At 30.9% G+C, this 19,122-nt stretch overlaps 2 protein-coding genes across 6 annotated transcripts in view; both read right to left on the bottom strand.

Annotated features, from left to right (window-relative positions):
* Window positions 1–650: 650 nt before the first annotated feature.
* LOC129794781 (uncharacterized) lies at window positions 651–4,932 on the bottom strand. The gene is made up of 2 exons (XM_055835636.1): window positions 4,377–4,932; window positions 651–4,311 (listed from the first exon to the last, which is right to left on the bottom strand). Exon 2 carries the CDS (start codon window positions 4,175–4,177, stop codon window positions 3,260–3,262), a length of 918 nt encoding a protein of 305 aa, XP_055691611.1. The 5' UTR covers window positions 4,178–4,311; window positions 4,377–4,932; the 3' UTR covers window positions 651–3,259.
* Window positions 4,933–6,516: 1,584 nt separating this feature from the next.
* The window catches only part of LOC129794686 (protein muscleblind), a 279,292-nt gene continuing 266,686 nt past the window's right edge, over window positions 6,517–19,122 (bottom strand). For 3 of the 5 annotated variants that reach the window (XR_008751068.1, XR_008751070.1, XR_008751069.1), the window contains 2 exons: window positions 15,966–16,050; window positions 15,479–15,556 (listed from right to left, as the gene is read on the bottom strand). Coding sequence is in view for 2 of the 5 variants with exons in the window: in XM_055835525.1 (XP_055691500.1) it covers window positions 14,521–14,627; window positions 15,479–15,556; window positions 15,966–16,050 (270 nt within the window). In the remaining 3 variants the exon portion in view is untranslated. Of the gene's footprint in view, window positions 14,628–15,478; window positions 15,557–15,965; window positions 16,051–19,122 lie in introns of those variants that run through there. The other 2 variants (XM_055835525.1, XM_055835532.1) reach the window with 1 other exon arrangement.

Below are 19,122 nucleotides of genomic sequence, written 5' to 3'. Positions count from 1 at the left end.
ACATTTTTGATGAAAAAGTATTTTTTGAAAAAATACTCAAATCAGTTAGAAACTGACTGAAATTCTAACAAATATTTTAGAATATTTCTAGGACATTCTAGGATGCAGTAGAAATATTTTACTCCTGTCAATTTATTTAAATGCAGTTAACTACAGTTCTCATGCAGTTTTAGGACTAATTCGTGAAGATTCTTTTGTTATATTGAGGTAAATTGAGTGTAGTCATTCACGTAGTTTTCGTGCAGCTTTCAAGCAGTATTCATGGTATGTTCGTACAATTTTCAAGCAATACTTGCGCAGTTTTTATGAAGTTTCTTGAGTAGTATTGATTGACTTTAGTAAAGTATTATAATAGTAAAGTTTTCGAGCAGTATTTATGCAAATTGAGTTCAGTGATTATGCACTTTTCATACAATATTCAATCAATTTTCAAGCAGTTCTTTTCGCTTTAGTAAAGTATTCATGCAGTTTTAGAGCATTATTATTGCAAATTGACTGCAGTAATCAATCCATTTTCAAGCAGTTCTTATTCTTTTTTTTTTAGTAAAGTATTCACGCAGTTATGGAGCATTATTATTTCAAATTAACTACAGTGTTCAATCAATTTTCAAGCAGTTCTTATTTGGTTTTGTTTTGATATTAATTCAAATTGAGTACAACGTTCATACAATGTTAGTGCAGTTTTCGTACAGTACTGCTCAAGTAATTTTTCTACTGTTTTTACTGCAATATTCATGCAGTTTTCAAGCAGTAATGTTTTTGAGCAGTATTCATGTAAAAGTCTTCATCTTCATAACTTCTAATATTTTTGAAGTGAAAAAAAATCTTTACACTGAAATTCAGTAAAACTTGTGGCAGTTTTTGCTGTATTTGTAGGGTGCCTGAAGGGCCCCCTACGCACCGAACAGCCGGAGAGCCCATTGCCAGCCTCATTCTCAGCTAGCCAGCCACGTGCCCTCCATGCTGCCTCTTCGACGATCAATCACTGACTGACTCACGAGCTTTCCGCCCGACTGACAGCAGCAGCTCTTGGCACTCTTGGCAACACTAGCGCCACCTGGCGGCCGCCACACTAGCTCGCCTTGCGCAACACTAGCGCCATCTAGTGGGCACCACTCACACTACTGAGGCTTCTGACAATGGTGCACGTGTGGCGCCCTTACGCACCAACGAACCCCTTCCGGCATGAACGGCAACTACGAGTTTCCCCGCAGTTCTTGCTAACCCTCTTTTGTCTGCCTACATTCGGCCTTTCCTGACAGTGTCAATGTCCCCATTGACGAGTCAACCCCTTACTTTTGTTTTCTTGCATCTATTATTCTCATTATCTTACAGCTTGTGTCTTTTATTAAATTCTCTATTGGTATCTTCAATTTGTCATTCATTTGAACTTCCTTATTCTAGCCATGCTAGGCTAAACTTGCGCATATCAGCAAAACTAGGCGAAGATTTAGCACTCCTACCAATTGGCGAAGATTTATCACTCCAGCCTCAACTTATGCCCAGATTTAACATTTCATTTATCTATGCCAAATTTTACTAATACTGACCGTAACTGCGCCAATTCCTTCGCTAATTAAAAACATTAACTTCATTATTCTTAAGCTGCTCATTGGAACTTCCATAATCATACGATTACAACATCTTACTCTTTTAATACTCAGAAGCGTGCTCTACTTCACTTCTGCTGGCCTAATCCTCCACCTTTTGTTCACTTCGTGTAAACTTTACTCTCTGAACCTTGAAACTACATCAAAATTCACTCCTCATTGCGTTCATATTTTATACCAACTTAAAAACTCTGTACCGACACCACATAACTTTAATGGATGTTATCTGTCTCTAGGGACTTTCGGTTATCTTCCTCATGTAATCAACTCTCTTGATGTAAACTCTATTAAACCAAAATTTTGCGGAGATTTACCACTTCAACCATCTCAAAAGAAGTTTCACCACTCCAGCAGTAATATAAGTTAAATTTCCTCACTCCAGCCAATTTACTATTCTAGCTACAGACGAAGATTTACTACTTAAACCAACTATGCGAATCTTACCACTCCAGCACAAGGCGAAGATTTACCACTCCAGCACTAGCCGAAGATTTACCACTCCAGCACTAGGCGAAGATTTACCACTCCAGCACTAGCCGAAGATTTACCACTCCAGCACTAGGCGAAGATTTACCACTCCAGCACAAGGCGAAGATTTACCACTCCAGCACAAGGCGAAGATTTACCACTCCAGCACAAGGCGAAGATTTACCACTCCACCACAAGGCGAAGATTTACCACTCCAGCACTTGGCGAAGATTTACCACTCCAGCACTAGGCGAAGATTTTGTCACTCCAGCCAAACTGCGAAGATTTATCACTCCAGCCAATACGGGCGAAGATTTATCACTCCAGCAATATCAGGCGAAGATTTTTTCTCACTTCAGCCAAATTATGCGAAGATTTATCACTCCAGCCAATACAGGCGAAGTTTTATCACTCCAGCATCAGGCGAAGATTTTTTTTCTTTTAAGATTTTTTTCATCCTGCTATGGCGCTTTAACTAACCTAACAATCTTCCATAGCCATCATTCAATTTCCAAGCCTTTAGTGAGTTTTCTTTCGATTTTCGTGTAATTTCAACAATAACGCGCCCATTTTATGGAACTATCTGAGCTTGGCGTCTTATTCTTCTCGAATAAAACTACCCTTCATGCAATCTCAACCCTTTAGGTTTTGCAATTCCCAGCCTACTTTTCCATACTACCTTACTTTGCGTCCTTCGCGTTTATATTTCTAAACTTTTCTTAATTCTTTATTCATTATTTCCAAACTGTGCTTACTTTCGTCCGTTTTATGTAGTCCGCTTTTCTCCAGCCACTCACATAATAACCCTTAACTCTTGCTTTCATATCGAATTCTTGGGATGTTTCTTATTATTCCTCAACATTAACTATTTTATTCATTATTTCCTCTGATAAAGAGATAAACTCAAAACATTCCCTTACGGGCACTTTAGGGTATCTTCCACCTTTGCTTTTTCATTATTCCAATTTCATCATTGTCTTTGTCTTTCACACCGCTTGACAATCTCTGTACTCCTATGGGGCCACCAATGCGAGGTATTTCCTCAATTTCTCACTAATTTCAATCTGATAGTTCCCCGAAAGTAGGTTCATTTTTAGAGAAGCACCTCTTGTCAGCAAAACTATTCTTCTGTTACCTGCAAAACTTACTTCCCATCAATCTCTACCGTCTTGTACAACTCATTATTTTCCCTGGTGGCGAGTTGTGCCACCCCCACGCTTGCACGCGTATGCCAGGTGAGATTCGGAATTACAACGCCAGCATTTCTTGACATACTTCTTCCTTGTCTGTTCTTCCTTGTCCTGCTTCACGTCTTTCTCCTTTTCTGTCTCTTTTGCCTCTTTTACCTCTGTCGAATTTCCTTTATTTCCGGAAGTCTTCTCTTCCTCATAATAATCCTCGTGTTGCCATCTTGGACGCCAATTCCTTTTTCTGAATCTTCCTCTGTACCTATCTCGTTCGTCCCGAAAATCACGTCGGTCATCAACTTGCTCTTTCACCTTGTTTTCTGTCTCAGGCTTGGCGGACTCCATTTTCGACTCATTTTGCTGTGACTGGCAAACCCTCACCATGTCCTTCAAAAGATCTTTAAGTGCTACATTGCCTTTGGACCTCAATGCTGTCTTTTGTGCTTCAGTTTCAAGGCCATCAATCAAATACTCCATAATCACGGGATCCTCCAATTTCGCTCTCTTTCCAATTGCCACGGTTTTGTGGAAATACAATTCCACCTCCTCATCTGGTTTCTTCTTCTTTCTCTTCAATATTTCGTGAACTTCCTTCTTTGACATTGCATCCGGAAAGTTATCCATCAATTCCTCCTTGAACTGGATCCAAGATGCTAGATTTTCCTGCGCAGTTTCATACCAAAATGCTGCTGCACCTCTCAATCTCATTGCCGCATAAACCATTGTGATCTTTTGCGTCCACCCGTGCGTAATTCTGAGGGTGTCCACCCGACGGATCCAATCTTCTGCACGGATAAAATTCTCACACTTCTCTCCAAACACGGGAATCAGAGCAGCAATATCTGCAGCATTCATGCCTGACAACTTGCAATTTTTTCTTCCGAGGCCTTTGAAAATCATCCTCCTCTTCATCCCATAATTGCTTTCCTTCCCTCATACACAACGGCGGGATCGCCATCGTAATTTCTCCGGAATGCGAATTCCTTTTGCGTTTTATTGTATCGTGGAACGCAATATTCTTTGTGGATTTAACCTCCAAATTCTTCCTAAAAAATCAAAACCAAACATTCGTAAATTTCTCCCTATTTTCTCTTCTTATTTGCATACTCACAATCTCCGGCTTCTTAACACTTGAACTCGCTTTCACTGGCTCAATATGGGGATAATTCTTCGCTTTTTTCTTGTAAATTTTGCAACAATTTTCACAAACACGGCTTCTTTTCTACGATGTGACTTGTTTTGACAGCAGAGAACAATGAAACGTTTCAACTTGCTTTGTACATTTTCGCCATGATTCACATTGCGCGGGAAACTTGATTGTTTTTTTCTTCAACGACCTTCTTTTTTAATTCTTCATTGCGCAATTCTTAGCGCCAACCAACAAAGTTCTCGGAAATTCGCGGAAATTTTCTAGTTAAAACTGTGGCAATAAAACAAAATTTCTTACTTTTTATGACGCCAAAAGAAAATTTTCCCAAATATGCCACACTTTTCCATCGCATTTCAACACCTACGCAATCCGTAAATCAACAAATTTTCAAACAAAAATTTCTCATCGTGACATTTCAGTGGCACTTAAAGTTTCATAACTTTCTTTCTTTTCGTGGCTAGATTGAAATTTTCATGCTTATTTTACCTTAATTTATACCACACTTTTATTTATTTCATTGCCACGTAATCTTCCAAAAATTGCACGAAATTTTCAGCTCTAATTTGAATTCTATGACGCAATACCCAACGTCATTTTTTCATCCAAGAAAATTATAGAATGAAACACAAACTCTAGCTATTTATTCAATCTGATTCAATCAAGCACTTATCTGAATCCTTTTGCGTAGCCTCATCCTTCTCTGGGGCGTCTCCCTTGGCAGCAAATGGCCCCATTCTCGCCTCCTTTTCTGGCGTTGTCGGCGTCGCCATTTTCTTCTGGGGCATTTTTTTCCTTTTTTTTCACTTTCACTGCCACTTCACTTTTACCACTTCTGAAATGTAGGGTGCCTGAAGGGCCCCCTACGCACCGAACAGCCGGAGAGCCCATTGCCAGCCTCATTCTCAGCTAGCCAGCCACGTGCCCTCCATGCTGCCTCTTCGACGATCAATCACTGACTGACTCACGAGCTTTCCGCCCGACTGACAGCAGCAGCTCTTGGCACTCTTGGCAACACTAGCGCCACCTGGCGGCCGCCACACTAGCTCGCCTTGCGCAACACTAGCGCCATCTAGTGGGCACCACTCACACTACTGGGGCTTCTGACAATGGTGCACGTGTGGCGCCCTTACGCACCAACGAACCCCTTCCGGCATGAACGGCAACTACGAGTTTCCCCGCAGTTCTTGCTAACCCTCTTTTGTCTGCCTACATATTGATGTAGCTTTTAAGCAGCTTTCATGCAGTTTTAATTCAATTCCAATAAAATTTAAGTGCAGCTTCAATGTAGTTCCAATGTCTGTATCAATAATAAGGTTACTATCTGACTTTATAATCTTATTCGGAGATTGTAGTAATTTATGAGCCACACATTATAACATTTTAGTTAACTTTTCATCTGTCTTACTTTTCACAAAAAACTAATAAAATTAGTTAAAATTAGAATTCTTTTATCATTTTTTCGTAAAATTCTGACCAAGATTGTACGGCTCTGGCTGATTTGGAGGCTTAACCGAATATTTTACACCACACACTTACCTATTTTTGGAATCAATTCAAGTAGAAAATGAAGCCCATCCTTTCAATTTTTCAACTCGAAAACTCCTTTTGGGGGTTTCTTCGCTCAATAATCAACCAATAGATTGTTCGATTTTCATCATTAATTATTTATTAAAATCCCAAAAGGGATTTACTGTGTGTGTAAAAATAAATTACCCACGTTGAGTAATTTAGAAGCTCGCTCAAGAAGATTTGTTTAGAAGTTTCTTTTTAATTTTTTTATTTTAGGGGTGAATGGGCTCTATTCTGCGATCAGGAAAAATGTGAAATTCGCTTGAAATCTTGAAATTTCAGTACATACAAAATTCAAGGGTTTAAAGGGTTTCTTGGACTCTAAATAAGGCTCAATGGGTTCTATTCTGCGACCAAGAAATCTTTGAAATTTCAAGAATTTCTTGATAACAGAATATAACTCAATGTTTTTGAGAAATTTAGAAGAAAATTCCCTCTAAATGAAAATTTTATTCAAGAATTGACCTTTCTGCATTTTCCTCAAGACTATAGTGTTTGTTGAAGTCAGCAGCAGACGCAAAAACACACAAAATTTTCAATTTATCAATAACATTTTTATTTTATTCATCAGCTTCTATAGTTTTTTTTCACATGATTTTTTTCTCATTTTATTTTTTTATTTCATCACAATGGAAAATATTGAATAATTTCTTCGCATTTTGTTCCTTTTTTTTTAAATTTTCCTCGCGTTTTTCACGTCTATTTTCTCTATTTTTCTTCCCCTAAGTAGGAATTTTCTTTCCTTATTGTTTTAAAATTTCTCTCGCCTTGATTTTTTTCCTATCATTCCTATTTAATTTTTTTTCCTTAAATAGTTAAAAGTCTTAGAACTGAATTTTTGAAAAAGAAAAAACACAAAGAAAAGGTTCTTTTTTTTGTAAAATTATTCGTGATGTCAATTGTGGTGTTTTTTTTGTAAATTTTTTAAATTTCTTTTCGAATGATTTCATTCATCTTTTCATGGATTTTTCTTCTTCTTCATCTTGTATTGATTAAAAAGGAATATCATATATTTTCTTCGTTTATTCATCTTTTTTTTCTTTAATGTATATATATAAATATTTTACGTTTTGTATAAAGATTCACAATTTTTTATTTATATGTATATTTGTAATATATCATAATAATTATTAGTTGCAATATTTTTCATATTTATATACTTTTTTTTCATCATGTTTTTCCACTTTTTTTCTTTTATTTCTCTTTCATTTTGTTTACTTTTATGTAAAATGTGTGTTCATTTATGTTTTGCTTTTTTTCATTTCTTTCTGGAGGATGATCTTTTACTTTGCATTTTTGAAATTTGTTCTTTCAGAAACTTAAAAAAAAAATGTTTTTTTTTTGTTTAAATTTTCATGGACTATTGGGGGTAAAGTTTTCAGGCTTTTTTGTCATTTGATTTTCTCCAGAATAAAAAACTTTTTACAATATATAATAATAGTTTTCATTTTTTTTTAAATTACCTCCCGAAGTTGAAAAACTTCTGAGTTTTTTTTTTAATTATCAGTGTATTTTATGTCTATTTTCTTAATTTTTTATTTATTTTTTTTTTTTCATAAAATTATCACTCATAATCTTCCTCTTTCACCTAAAACACTTTCTTTTTTTTCCTTTTTTTATTATTTCCTTCAAGATTAGTAACCAGTTTATTGAACTTATGTTTTTTGCATATGATTTTTATTTATTTTTTTATGTGATTGTGTATTTTTTTTTCATTGTTTGCTTTTCTTTGTAAATACTTTTATATGATTTTTTTAAAATAGTTTTTCATTAATTATACAAATAAATTCAAAGTTTTTGAAAATAAAAATGAGAAAATAAAAAAAATCTTTTTTAAGGGAAATTTCTTTTTAAAGAACTTTGATTGTTTATTTCTTTTGAATTGTTTTCATGGAATTATTTTAAGAGGGTGATGAGGAACAAATGGGATGGCTGGGAGCAGGCGGCTTGGAGCTTTCGAAGAGCTTTCCATCGACATGGGTCAAAAAATGTTCAAACAACTACGGAAAAAATTTCCATCCACGCGAAAAAATGATATGAATTGAATATGATTTTTTTTTGGTTTCTTTCCTTTTTACTTCATTCTGAAAATATGATTTGTCGAGCCTTTGCCAAACATTTTAGACGGGGAGGATGTGAAAGCCCCCCTGAGAGCTTCGCGTTCGTACTCTGCCCCAAAGCGCCCCCCAAAAAAAAGCTCCCACGAACTATCTAACGTGATTTCTATTTTTTTTATTAAATTTATTTTTAATTTATTCTTTTTTTTTAAGAGATTCTTCCTCAAACATTCAGTCCCATTCAATCACTTTGAAGTTCGTTCTCAATCGATATTGTTTAATTCTTTTCATTACTAATTTTACCTTTTTTCTTTTTTTTCTTTTAATTTTGAATGTACATATATATAGTTTTACTTGTTACCTTCGTTCTTTCACTTCTTCCATGTAAATTACTTAACTCAACAACGTCTCAATTACATTTTCTTTTGCTATTTTCTGCGTGTGTTTCAAAAGTCTCCTCACTTAACTTACTAAATGTAATATAATTAATTAATTAATAATTTATATAATAATTATTTCAATAGTATTTTTTTTTACATTTATTTCAGTTTTTTTTTATTTTTAAATTTAATTTACTTCTTAATTCTTTCATTTTTTTCTTTTTTTTTTAAATGTAATACAGAGACTTTTTCTTTCTCATCCACACCAAAAAAAAAAAAGATGGGAAACCCATTCTGCCCATTCAACGTGTGCAGAAGATTTTTAAAGAATCTTGCTCTTAAAACACATTTTTCTTAATTTTTTTAGGAACATTAATTCCGTTGATATTTTCCTCCAAAACTGCAGAAATGTGTTTTTCTCCCATTTTCTTTTCAATCGCCGAATAAAATGAATTTTATCAACTAAAAAGAAAACTCATTTCACTTGATAAACTACGTCAACTTTTCTTACTAACTATTTACACAAGAAAACCCGATCTTAATCAACTTAGATGACTATATTCATTAAGATTTTCACCTCCTGGTTCATTCATCAGGAAAATGGCAATTTTTTGCTTTATTTAATAAATTTTTACTCTTCCTCTCAGAAGTTTATCTGATTTTTTTTTGTGAAATATCTTCTAGTGGCTTTTTCCCGTTGATTTTCATCTAAAAATCACTTTTTTTTCTATTGGAAAAATGTGTGCTATGCGTGAGTTGTGGAGTTTTTTCTTTGCTTATTTTGAAATTTTTATGTATATAGCAGAATTTAGAAGGGTTTGGCTTCAAAGAAATTTTAAATAATTTTCTTTAGTTGAGAATTGAGATGAATGTCTGGAGTCTTGTGCTTGATGAAAATTAGCGGCGGGCTGCATATATTGGTTGAATCATTTGAAAGTATTCTTTCCTGCCTAACCCTTTCGCGTTCAATAGATCTTATGATGATACAAACATGAAACATTACATTCACATGAATTTTAATTAATTCAACTAATTGAATTAATTTTCTAAGTGAGAAGCCTATTAAATATGAATAAAAGAGGGCAAATAAGATGTTTTGACTGATAAATGCCCTCCGGAAATGTCCTTGATAAAACAACTGAATGTTTCAATGTTTCATGTGGTTAATTTTTCGCAATCATATGAAACATAAATACATTCGGCCATTTTGTAACGATTATTTATTCTGTGGATAATCTCAGAAGATATTTATCTTTCTAAACTTCTGTTTTTGGTCATTCTATGTAAATTTAATGTATTTTTAACCTTAAAAAAAATACATTAATCATATAACTTCCACGTAAAACATAATGTCCCTGCACGATCAGGAAAAAAGCCCTTATTTTTCATGTTTTCAGTGTTGAAACTTTTGTGAAACAAATAAAATTCTGTCACTGAATTTATTTCGTTCAATTCCTTTGCTATATCGGCGTCATTTGAACCTCAGTGAAAATTATATTAATTATTTGTCTTCAAATTCTCATTAAAGGTGAGAACACACAGAAAAACGTTGAAACATTAGATCTTTTCAAGACAATGGATGTTCTTAGAAGATATTCCTAATCAGAACGTCTTCTTTGACTTCATTTACGTAAACTCAACGATTTTAAATTCAAGAAAATTAATTAAATTCATTATTTTTTGTTAAAATAGAATGTTTTACATTTGGGATAATGTTCGATATAAATAATGTCAAAGAGTTAATTTAATTCTTATTAAAGAAAATGTTTTATTTCTCGTTTCGATTATCATATAGCCCAATAGTCGCTTAAGGTTCAAATAAAAGGTCGAAAACCCATCTCTGCAGCTTCTAGAATCTTTGATCAATTTGAAAACTTTCATTAGGTATTGATAATTTTTTGATTTCAGAAATTAACGAAGTAATGTATTAAAGTTTTCATTTTCAATGTTTGTAATTCAAAGCTTTTACAAAGAATGAAACTTTACAGAATACGGTCCAAAAGTTCTGATTTTTTAGGTTATATTGATATTTTTATTTTTAAATTTCCATGAGAAAAGTAATTCAATAGAAAAATTAAGATCTTTGCATTATTTTATTCCAGAATATGGGACTTAAATTAGCGCTAAGATTTAAAAAAAAAATAAAAGAACGAATCTTCTCAAGACAAAACTTCTAAAATTCATTTGACCGCCAACAAGTTTTCGGCACAAGACTCTCTCTAGATTTTCATCTCTTTTCTTTCCTTGAAGATTATTTAAACTTCTTGTTGTGAAACCTCAAAGAAAACCATCAATGCCAAACTGAAATGCATTTTTTTATGTCTTTAACTTTCTGCTGCATTTTCTTTACAATGAGAATTTTAGGCTTCAGCAACAGACTAAAGGGTTAAAGTTTTACATAGTTTTAGTCTCAAAGACGCGACTTTATGAGTCACAAAAGCGTCTCAATAAGCTAAAGCTTTAAAATTTGGGATCTACGAGGGGTCAACGTAATTTGCATTAATTTGTTGCAGAAAGTTTTATTTTTTATTATTTGAAAAATTTAAAAGAAAAGAGGAAAATTTTGCGCATTGACTAGTAAAGATTTTGACTTAAGAAATTAGGACGAAAATGTAACAATTTTTCTTTGTTAAATTTCAGGCCTGGAATCACTGGTTTTTTGCCTTTTCTTTAATGCAAAAAAGAGGGAGGAATTGCGAGTGGGAATATTTTCTTTTTTAAGCTGTGACTTGTTTTTTAGTAAAAGAAGTTGTTTTCTTTAAAACTGTGTTAAGCATGGCGAGCAAAAAGTATCTTGTTGTCCTACAATCTATATAGTTTTGTTCTCAATCATCTCTCACGGTGAAGATTTTTGTATTGTTTTCTGTTGTTTGATAAAATTAATTATTTTGTAAAAATTCACTTAAAAATTATGTTTGCATTTTTTCTTTTAAATTGTTCACATCTTATTCTGAATTCCTCATGCTATGTCTCACGTTTTTTTTCCTTTAATAATCCTCATCTCTCTCAAAACAGCTTTTTTCATCCACTACCTAAAATGTTATCACAGTTTGCATTTAGTTTTTTTTTCAAATAACAATTTATCCATCAATAATTTTCCCATCATTCGTTGAATTTAAAAAGTGAAAATGAGTTTAAAAATGATTCCGTATTGGATTTTTCTTTCTCCCACAAAATGTCGCAGGACATTTTCTCAAAAATATTTATTTTCTTTATTCTTTTTCAAAACTATATAATTTATCTCGAAAATTATATGATAATTTTGAGATTTATTTTTCATTATTTTATTTTCACATCCAATTGGCTCCACTCTGATTTTATTTACTTGTTTTTTTTAGACCAGTTTTTCCTTATTTTATTTTTCCTTTTTCTTTTTTAGAAAATTTCTTTTATCTTGTTTTAGCCACTGTCCTTTCAATGCGAAAAGAAATGGGCAAAAAATGCATAAAGTTCTTGCATTTATTTTGCATTTCTTTCAACGCGATATTTCTATCGTTTTATTTATTTCTTTTTTTTTCTATTTTTTATTAATACCTTCGCATCTCACTCACAAGAAAACGGAGGAGAGATACAAATTCCTAAATAACTTTTTACAAAGATTTTTTTTTATTACAGGTCTTTGTTGTTGATTTTGAACAGAATTGTTGATTTTCTTCTTTTTCAAAAGACTTTTTTTCAACTTTTATGTACTGTTTTTTTCTATATTTCTTTTTTTTTAGCTTTCTATTGTTTTTTTTTTTTCTTTAGGGAATTAAAAATTAAAGGATTTGGAAAGGATGTAAGGTTTATTTGCAGAAATTTTGAAGGTTTCAAAAGAAAATAATTTTATTTTTGCTGGATTATTTAAAAAATATTTTAAAGTAAAATTGAAAAAAAAAACAGATGAAGGGATAAGTTATCAAAAATGACTTCTTAACTTCTTGAAGAATATGTTGCTTTATTTCTTTTTTTTTTTAAGAATGCAGAACATAATTCAGAAAATAAAAATTCTGAAGAAAGACAATTTTCAAAAATTTCTGAAGAAAGATAATTTTCAAATAATTTGAAAAGATAATTTTCAAAAATTTGAAAAGAAAGAAAACAAATTCATAAACAAGAGAGACAAAAAACTTTAAATAATTCAGCAGAAAAAAAAAGTTCTGCAAATTTTTATCCTTTTTTCTGTATTTCTTTTATCTATTTTTTATGGTCTATTTACTTATTCTTTCTTTTTATTAGAAAATATCCTAACTAATGGGTATTTTTTCATTTAATTAATATTTTTACTTTACATTACTGCCAAGTATTTCATTTTTAAATTTCTAAACCTACTTAATCCTTAAGTTTAATGGTAAATTTTATTTTTTCCCTTACTGTCAACTAACGCAAAAAATGGGTTAATTCTAGGAAGTTTTCCTTATTTAATTTTTCATTTATTATTTCTTTTCTTTTTTAAACTACGGGGCTCTCTGTCAAGCTGCTCAATGAAACGCAATTTTTGTGTGAAATATTTTGGTTAAAAATTTGTAAAAAATAGAGTAAAATTTTTGTGTCAATGTTTGAAACCAAAGTGCCGGAATGTTTGAAAATTTCAAAATGAAATTTATACCGTTTTTCTTTCATTCGTTAATTCTGCTTGACGTTCATTTAATTTTCATTTAAGAAATAACGAAATTTTCATGAGAATAATTTTTCTTCTTCATTCCTATTTCTTTAAGATTCTTCTTCTTTTTATAGTTAATATATATTTTGTATATAAAATCAAATTGATTTTTTTATTTATCAATAATTCTTAGTATAAAAATACATTTTACATTGATTTCACTTTTCTTCTCTTTTTTTTTTCTTTTAAATCTTAATCTCAATATTTTCTTCACTTCTCTTTTCTCTTCTTTCCGTAATTGTCTGAGATTTTTTTTGCAGGTAAAGATTGCAGAAATTAATCTTTCCATGACTTTTTTTTAACGTTCTAGTTTTCTTTTTGTATTGTTTAGAATATTTTTCTTATTTTTTCTTCATTTTTTTTAAAGATAAGATTGTGTGTAGTTTAGAGATAGAATCTAATTATTTTTATTAATTAGATTTATTGTTATTTATTCTTCATTGATGAGTATTTTCATTTGTTATTTTTTTTTAATTACTTTTTTCTTTCGTTCTTTTTATTAGACTTTTTTCTTTAAACTTACTTTTAAAGTTTCGTTAAATAAAAAAATTTCAAATATATACAGAAAAAAATTAATAAAAATTATTTTTTGATGAATTTTTGAGTAAGATGATTTTCCAAGAAAATGAGTAAATTTCACGACAAACAAAAAAGAAAAAAATAAACAAGGTTTATCACGAACTTTGAAGCGTATATTGTAAAAAATCTTTTTCGTTAAGTTAACGAAACCGTGTGTAAAGAAAAACAAAATAAATTGAGTTCACTTCTTGTTTAGGATTAAACAGAAAACAATAAAAAGGGATCTTTTTGAAAGAAGCCCTCGTCACAATTTTTTTTTGTAAAAAATGTAATAAAGTTGTTTTAATTGATTTTCCCAATAAAATCAACACAAAAAATTGACCCAAATTGTTGAAAGTAGATTTTATTTTCTTTCGTTAAACTTGAAGGAATTTCTCAAAAGTATATTTTGTTAATTTATTTTTATATGTAAAATTCCACTTTTTTTAAATTTATTTTTTATTTTTGTTGGTTTGTTAATTTATCGTTGTTCCAGTAGGACGTGTTGGTAAAAATATTTCTACTTTCCCTTGATTTTACACAAAACTCTTCTTCTTTTTTCTTCTCCTTAAATCCATTCAAATTAAAAAAAAATGGTCACCTATCCGCTCCACTATGTGCTATAGAGATTTATTAATTCTTACAGAGAAATTTGTTAAATTCTAGTTAATAATTTAAAAATTCCCTCCACGGAAGTCGATGCATTTCTCCGTTTGATTTTACTTTTTTTCTTTCCTTTTTTTCTGAGGGCTTAGGGGAGCTCCGGGTTTTTTTTCTTTGCAAACTTCCATTTTCCTTTTAGTCGGTATGTTAGCGTCCAGAGCAAAATTTTGCACACATAACAGCATGTTGAAGAGTTGTTTCTTTGCTTTTCTTTTTAAATGTCCCCTTAACCTCTTCTAGTTTGAGGCAATGGACACAAGGGGGGAAGAAGATGACGAAGTTCTGTACAAGGCAGACATTATATATGCAGGCGGCAGGATAACCGGGATGTGGTAGTATTTACCTTTAAAAAGAAATATTGAGAAAGTTAGTTTTGTTGATTTTTTTTAATTCAAAATGTTTTTTTTATAAGTTAGTGACTAAATTTTCAAATTTCAATGTCTAAATATTAGAGAGAATTATTCATTTTACCATGGGGTCTCAACTTTTAATCAGAAAATTCTGCTTGTGATTAGAAGAATATTCCGTTTTGATCAGGAGAATGTTCCAATTCGAAGAGGATGTTCCATTTTGTCATAAAAATCTGCAATTTTGATCAGGAAAATTTGACATTTTACCGGGATAATAAACAATAAATCAGGATAATTAGCCATTGATCAGTGAAACGGGTTCGTGATCAGAATAGTACTTTCTGGTCATAGAAAACAAGTATTGGAACTTTTTTCTGACCAAAACGGAACATTTTTCTGATCAAAAGAGAAAATTTTACTGATCAAAACGGAATATTTTTCTGATCAAAACAGAATAATATTCTGATCCAAAACGGAACATTTTTCTGATCAAAACGGAATACTTTTCTGATCAAAAGAGAACTGTTCGGAATTCGGTCAGCGAACAATTTTTTTACAATTTGCACGGTCGTAAATCTTGTCTTCAAAAGAGAACATTTTTCATTTTTCATTGAAACACATTTTTGAGTCAGATTTGATGAAAGAACCTGGCGGCCATCTTGAACAATGTCTAAAAAATGCTCAAAATCGATATTTTTGCTTTCAGGGCAAAAATAAGGTGATAGACTTAGACTGTTTGTGTAGAAAATATAATATTTGGAGCTTCTTCCAAGCCCTTAAGTGACTAATAAAAAATTTAAAAAATAATAATATTAAAAAAATATAAAAATAAATATATATTTACAGTGTTGACGTCTGCAATTCCCATTGGCGTGATCTCGACACACGGCAACTCTCTGATCGTGCACTTCGACTTTGTCCACTTAAAAAGTACAAGAAAATGGTTAAAAAGTGTTAGCTTTCCACTCATAGGCCAGCTGAGAAGTAACATAACCTCCAATAAATTGCGATCAAGCCAATTTTTGCACCATTCGATTCAGAATATTATAAAAACCTTTTTTATATTTACAAGAATGCTTTAAGACTTATGCTCGTTTAAAAAATACGTTTAAATATTTCTGTAATTTTCCTATAAAAGCTATCGACACATTTTCTGAAAGGAGCATAAGTTTTAGAGCATTCTCGGAAATATAAAAAAGATTTTTTATAATATTCTGAATCGAATGGTGCAAAATTTGGCTTGATCGCAATTTTTTGGAAGTTCGGGGTGATTTTCAGTTAGTTCTGCTGCGCCTAAAATAGAGCTTTTACTTGAGGGAGCTTTTTCTTACCTTCTGTTAAGTGTACAAGTTTGCAGGTTGGACGGTTGCATTTGGATCTATTAAAATCTTGGCACACCGGGAGGGTGTCCAGTAACTAAATTTTATGTCCCAAAAGAGCCACGTAGACGGGAGGGAGAGGCAAAAAAAAGAAGAAAAAACATTAAATTAGTCGAGTTGTACTAGCTAAATTCTTTTTAAAGCAAAAAGGGGTATGAATTGCAGAGAGGACCTTTGCAATTTGTAGGTAATCCAAAAAAAAATAAGGAAAGATGAGGTAAAAATAAAAATAAAAAACATCCGATGAGTTAGCGATAAGAATGGTTAACAAAAATAGATATAAATAATATATAGGTTCACTATCATTATCAATATATTATCTAATCTTATCATTAACTTATTTTTTTAAAAATTTCTTCTTCTTTTCAATGTTTTAAGACACTTGTTTTACGCATTTATTACTACATTCATTTTCTTAGCTATATATTTGTTGCTTTGTTCTTTTTTTTTCTTTCTAAAGTTTTATTTTTCCTAATAACCCTGTTGAAAAAAATTATTTAGAAAAATTCTTTTTGAGTTTGTTCTTTTAACTAATATTTTCTAAAAAAAAAACACAAAATTGCAAATTTTACAAATTCAAACACATTTTTTTCATCAAAAGAAAATATACAAAGTCAGAGAATAAAAATTAAAAGATTATTTTCGAGGTAAAAGCTCTTCAGAAACTAAATAAAAATAAAATGATTCATTTCCGTGCAAATCCTAACATAAAACATAATGGGAATTCACATGAAAGCGTAAGAGAGACGTATGGTAGTAAGACTTAGTGAGCGTAACTAGTAGAACGGATAAAGCGTAAACAGAAAAAATATCTAATTTTGTGAGGTTATGTTTCATTTGTTTTTTGGATAAATTAATAAATAATAATAATTAAACCCAATATATCTATTTTTGATAATTTCAGTAAAACATTGTAAGCACAGATTTTCAATTTTGTACAGAAAATAACCTAAAATTCCAAACTTTTGAGGTTATAAATTTGTACGAACTGAATTGTTTTTGTACAAACATAATTTAAAAAAAATATATAAGTCAACGAGTGAATAGAGAAATTTTCTTTACATAAAGAACATAACCTAAAATTCTAAAAGTTCTTACGTGACAACAAGTGAAATTTTTAAAATATTTTTCTGAAATATTTGAATAATGATAAAATAAACTTATTAGAGAAATATTATCTGCTTGTTTCTCAGAATTTTAACTCAAAAACCGAAGTATTAACGAACATAACTTCAAAAATTTTATATTCAAAATCGTTTTTTTGCTAATTTGAATCTTGTTTGTTTTCCTGTTTACTTTGCCTTCAGTTTTACGTCTTTATCTTACGTTTCCATCGTGAGTTCCACAATAAGTTGTTTTCTATACTTTTTCTTAACTTGGAAAGTTTTTATTTTCTATTTTTTTATCAAGTGTTAGAAAGCGATATAAATAAAACATGTTCATTGTTGATGCATTTGTTGCATTATTAAAAGAAGCTTGTTTTGTTGCCAAAAATTACAAAGCTTTCTACATAAAAAATTTTGCTTTTCAATCTTATTTTCAACCTGCGTGATTGGTGGCTAAAATGCTGTCCCTGCCATGGCGCAAAACCACAACCTTTAGCGAATAAAATTTTCATCTCTCATTGAGAGTCATTGTGGGGAAAGCTCCAAAAGCTCTTTCAGAAATTATTCCAAAAGAAATTCTTATACACATGCAGCCAATATTTTTATTTTATTTAAAAAGGTTTTATTTATATCGCCTATAATCCATAAAAGAAGGATAGAAAAATAATAATTTTTTGTGTCTTTTGCTGTGTCAGTATTACGAAAAAAATAAGTCAAACACAAATTCCGAAAGAGATTGATAGGAACAAAAACACAGAAGAGATAATAATAAAAAAAAGCTCAGGTGTGTGTTAAAGTCATAAAAAGCTCTTCAGTGTGAAAGTTCTCCTTGATTATGGTCAAGAAGAAGAAAAACTTCCAATTTCGGACAAACATTTTCCATTAAAAATCTAATATTTATTGTATTTTGTGTGATTAAATGAATTATCCTAACTACAAATTAAATAATAATAAATCTGTTAAAATGATTAAATAAAAAACATTCTATTTTTTTGTTGCCCGAAAGTAAAGCTTTTTCTATTAGATAAACATGTACACGATGATTCTTTTTATTGTTGTTTGTGAGTTGTTTTTTTTTCTGTCTAAACCCACGCACCACTAATTTCTACACATAGTAAAATATGGAAAAGCTTTTAACACGTTTTGCTCTACAATATATGTATATATAAAGGAAAGCTCCTGCGGGAGCTTTGGTTTAGAACACAATTTATTGAATTGAAGCTTGTTGTTTTGTTTTGTGAAAAATGACATCGTGTGCGATTTTTTATCTAATAAATAAAGCTCAATTTCAGCGAAAGCACATAAATTGCACATAATATCGCATTGAAAGCTTTTCAATGTAAGTTTAGAGAGCTTAGAACATATATTTTTTAAATTTAATTTTTATTATTTCTTTTATTAAAGATTTATTAATCATTTTCTTTATTTTCTGTTTAAATATTTTTCCTGTTTAAGCAAGTTTCGGTAGGTCTCAGTTTTTTTAAAGTTAGACCCCAATTTCTATACTAGGCCTAGGTTTTCAAAGTTAGGCCTAAGTTTTAGAACAAAACCTAAACTTTTTTTTAGATAGCTTTCAGTTTTTAAGGTTAGGCCTAAGTTTTTAAAGTTAGACCTAACCTTTTAAGGTTTAGCTGAAATTTCTAAAGAAAGGTCTAAGTTTTTTTTTGGTAAGGCCTAAGTTTTTAAAGTTAGACCTAATCTTTTAAGGTTAGGTCTAAATTTTTAGAGCTAAATCTCAATTTTTTAGACTAAAATTATTTTATTTTAAGGTAATTTTTGGTTTTAAGATTAACCGTTTGTTTAAAGGTTTTTTTTTTACTAATTTCAATGTGCAATGCCGATAAAGAAGGATATTCCAATCCACTTTAAATATCAAAATAAGTTGAAATTATCAAATAAAATCATTCAGTACCAATTCATTTTGACCCTTAAAATCTTTAAGGCCTTAAAAAATAAAGTCTTGTATAAAAAACTTAGACTTAGAAAATGAAAAATATTTTTAA

The sequence above is a fragment of the Lutzomyia longipalpis genome, chromosome 4 (assembly GCF_024334085.1).
Source record: "Lutzomyia longipalpis isolate SR_M1_2022 chromosome 4, ASM2433408v1".
NCBI classification, from domain to species: Eukaryota; Metazoa; Arthropoda; class Insecta; order Diptera; family Psychodidae; genus Lutzomyia; species Lutzomyia longipalpis.
This window is presented reverse-complemented; position numbering and strand designations above follow the sequence as displayed.

Excerpts from the sequence above, each read along its gene's own strand:
- LOC129794781 (XM_055835636.1), bottom strand. The coding sequence starts at position 4,177 with ATGAAGAGGAGGATGATTTTCAAAGGCCTCGGAAGAAAAAATTGCAAG.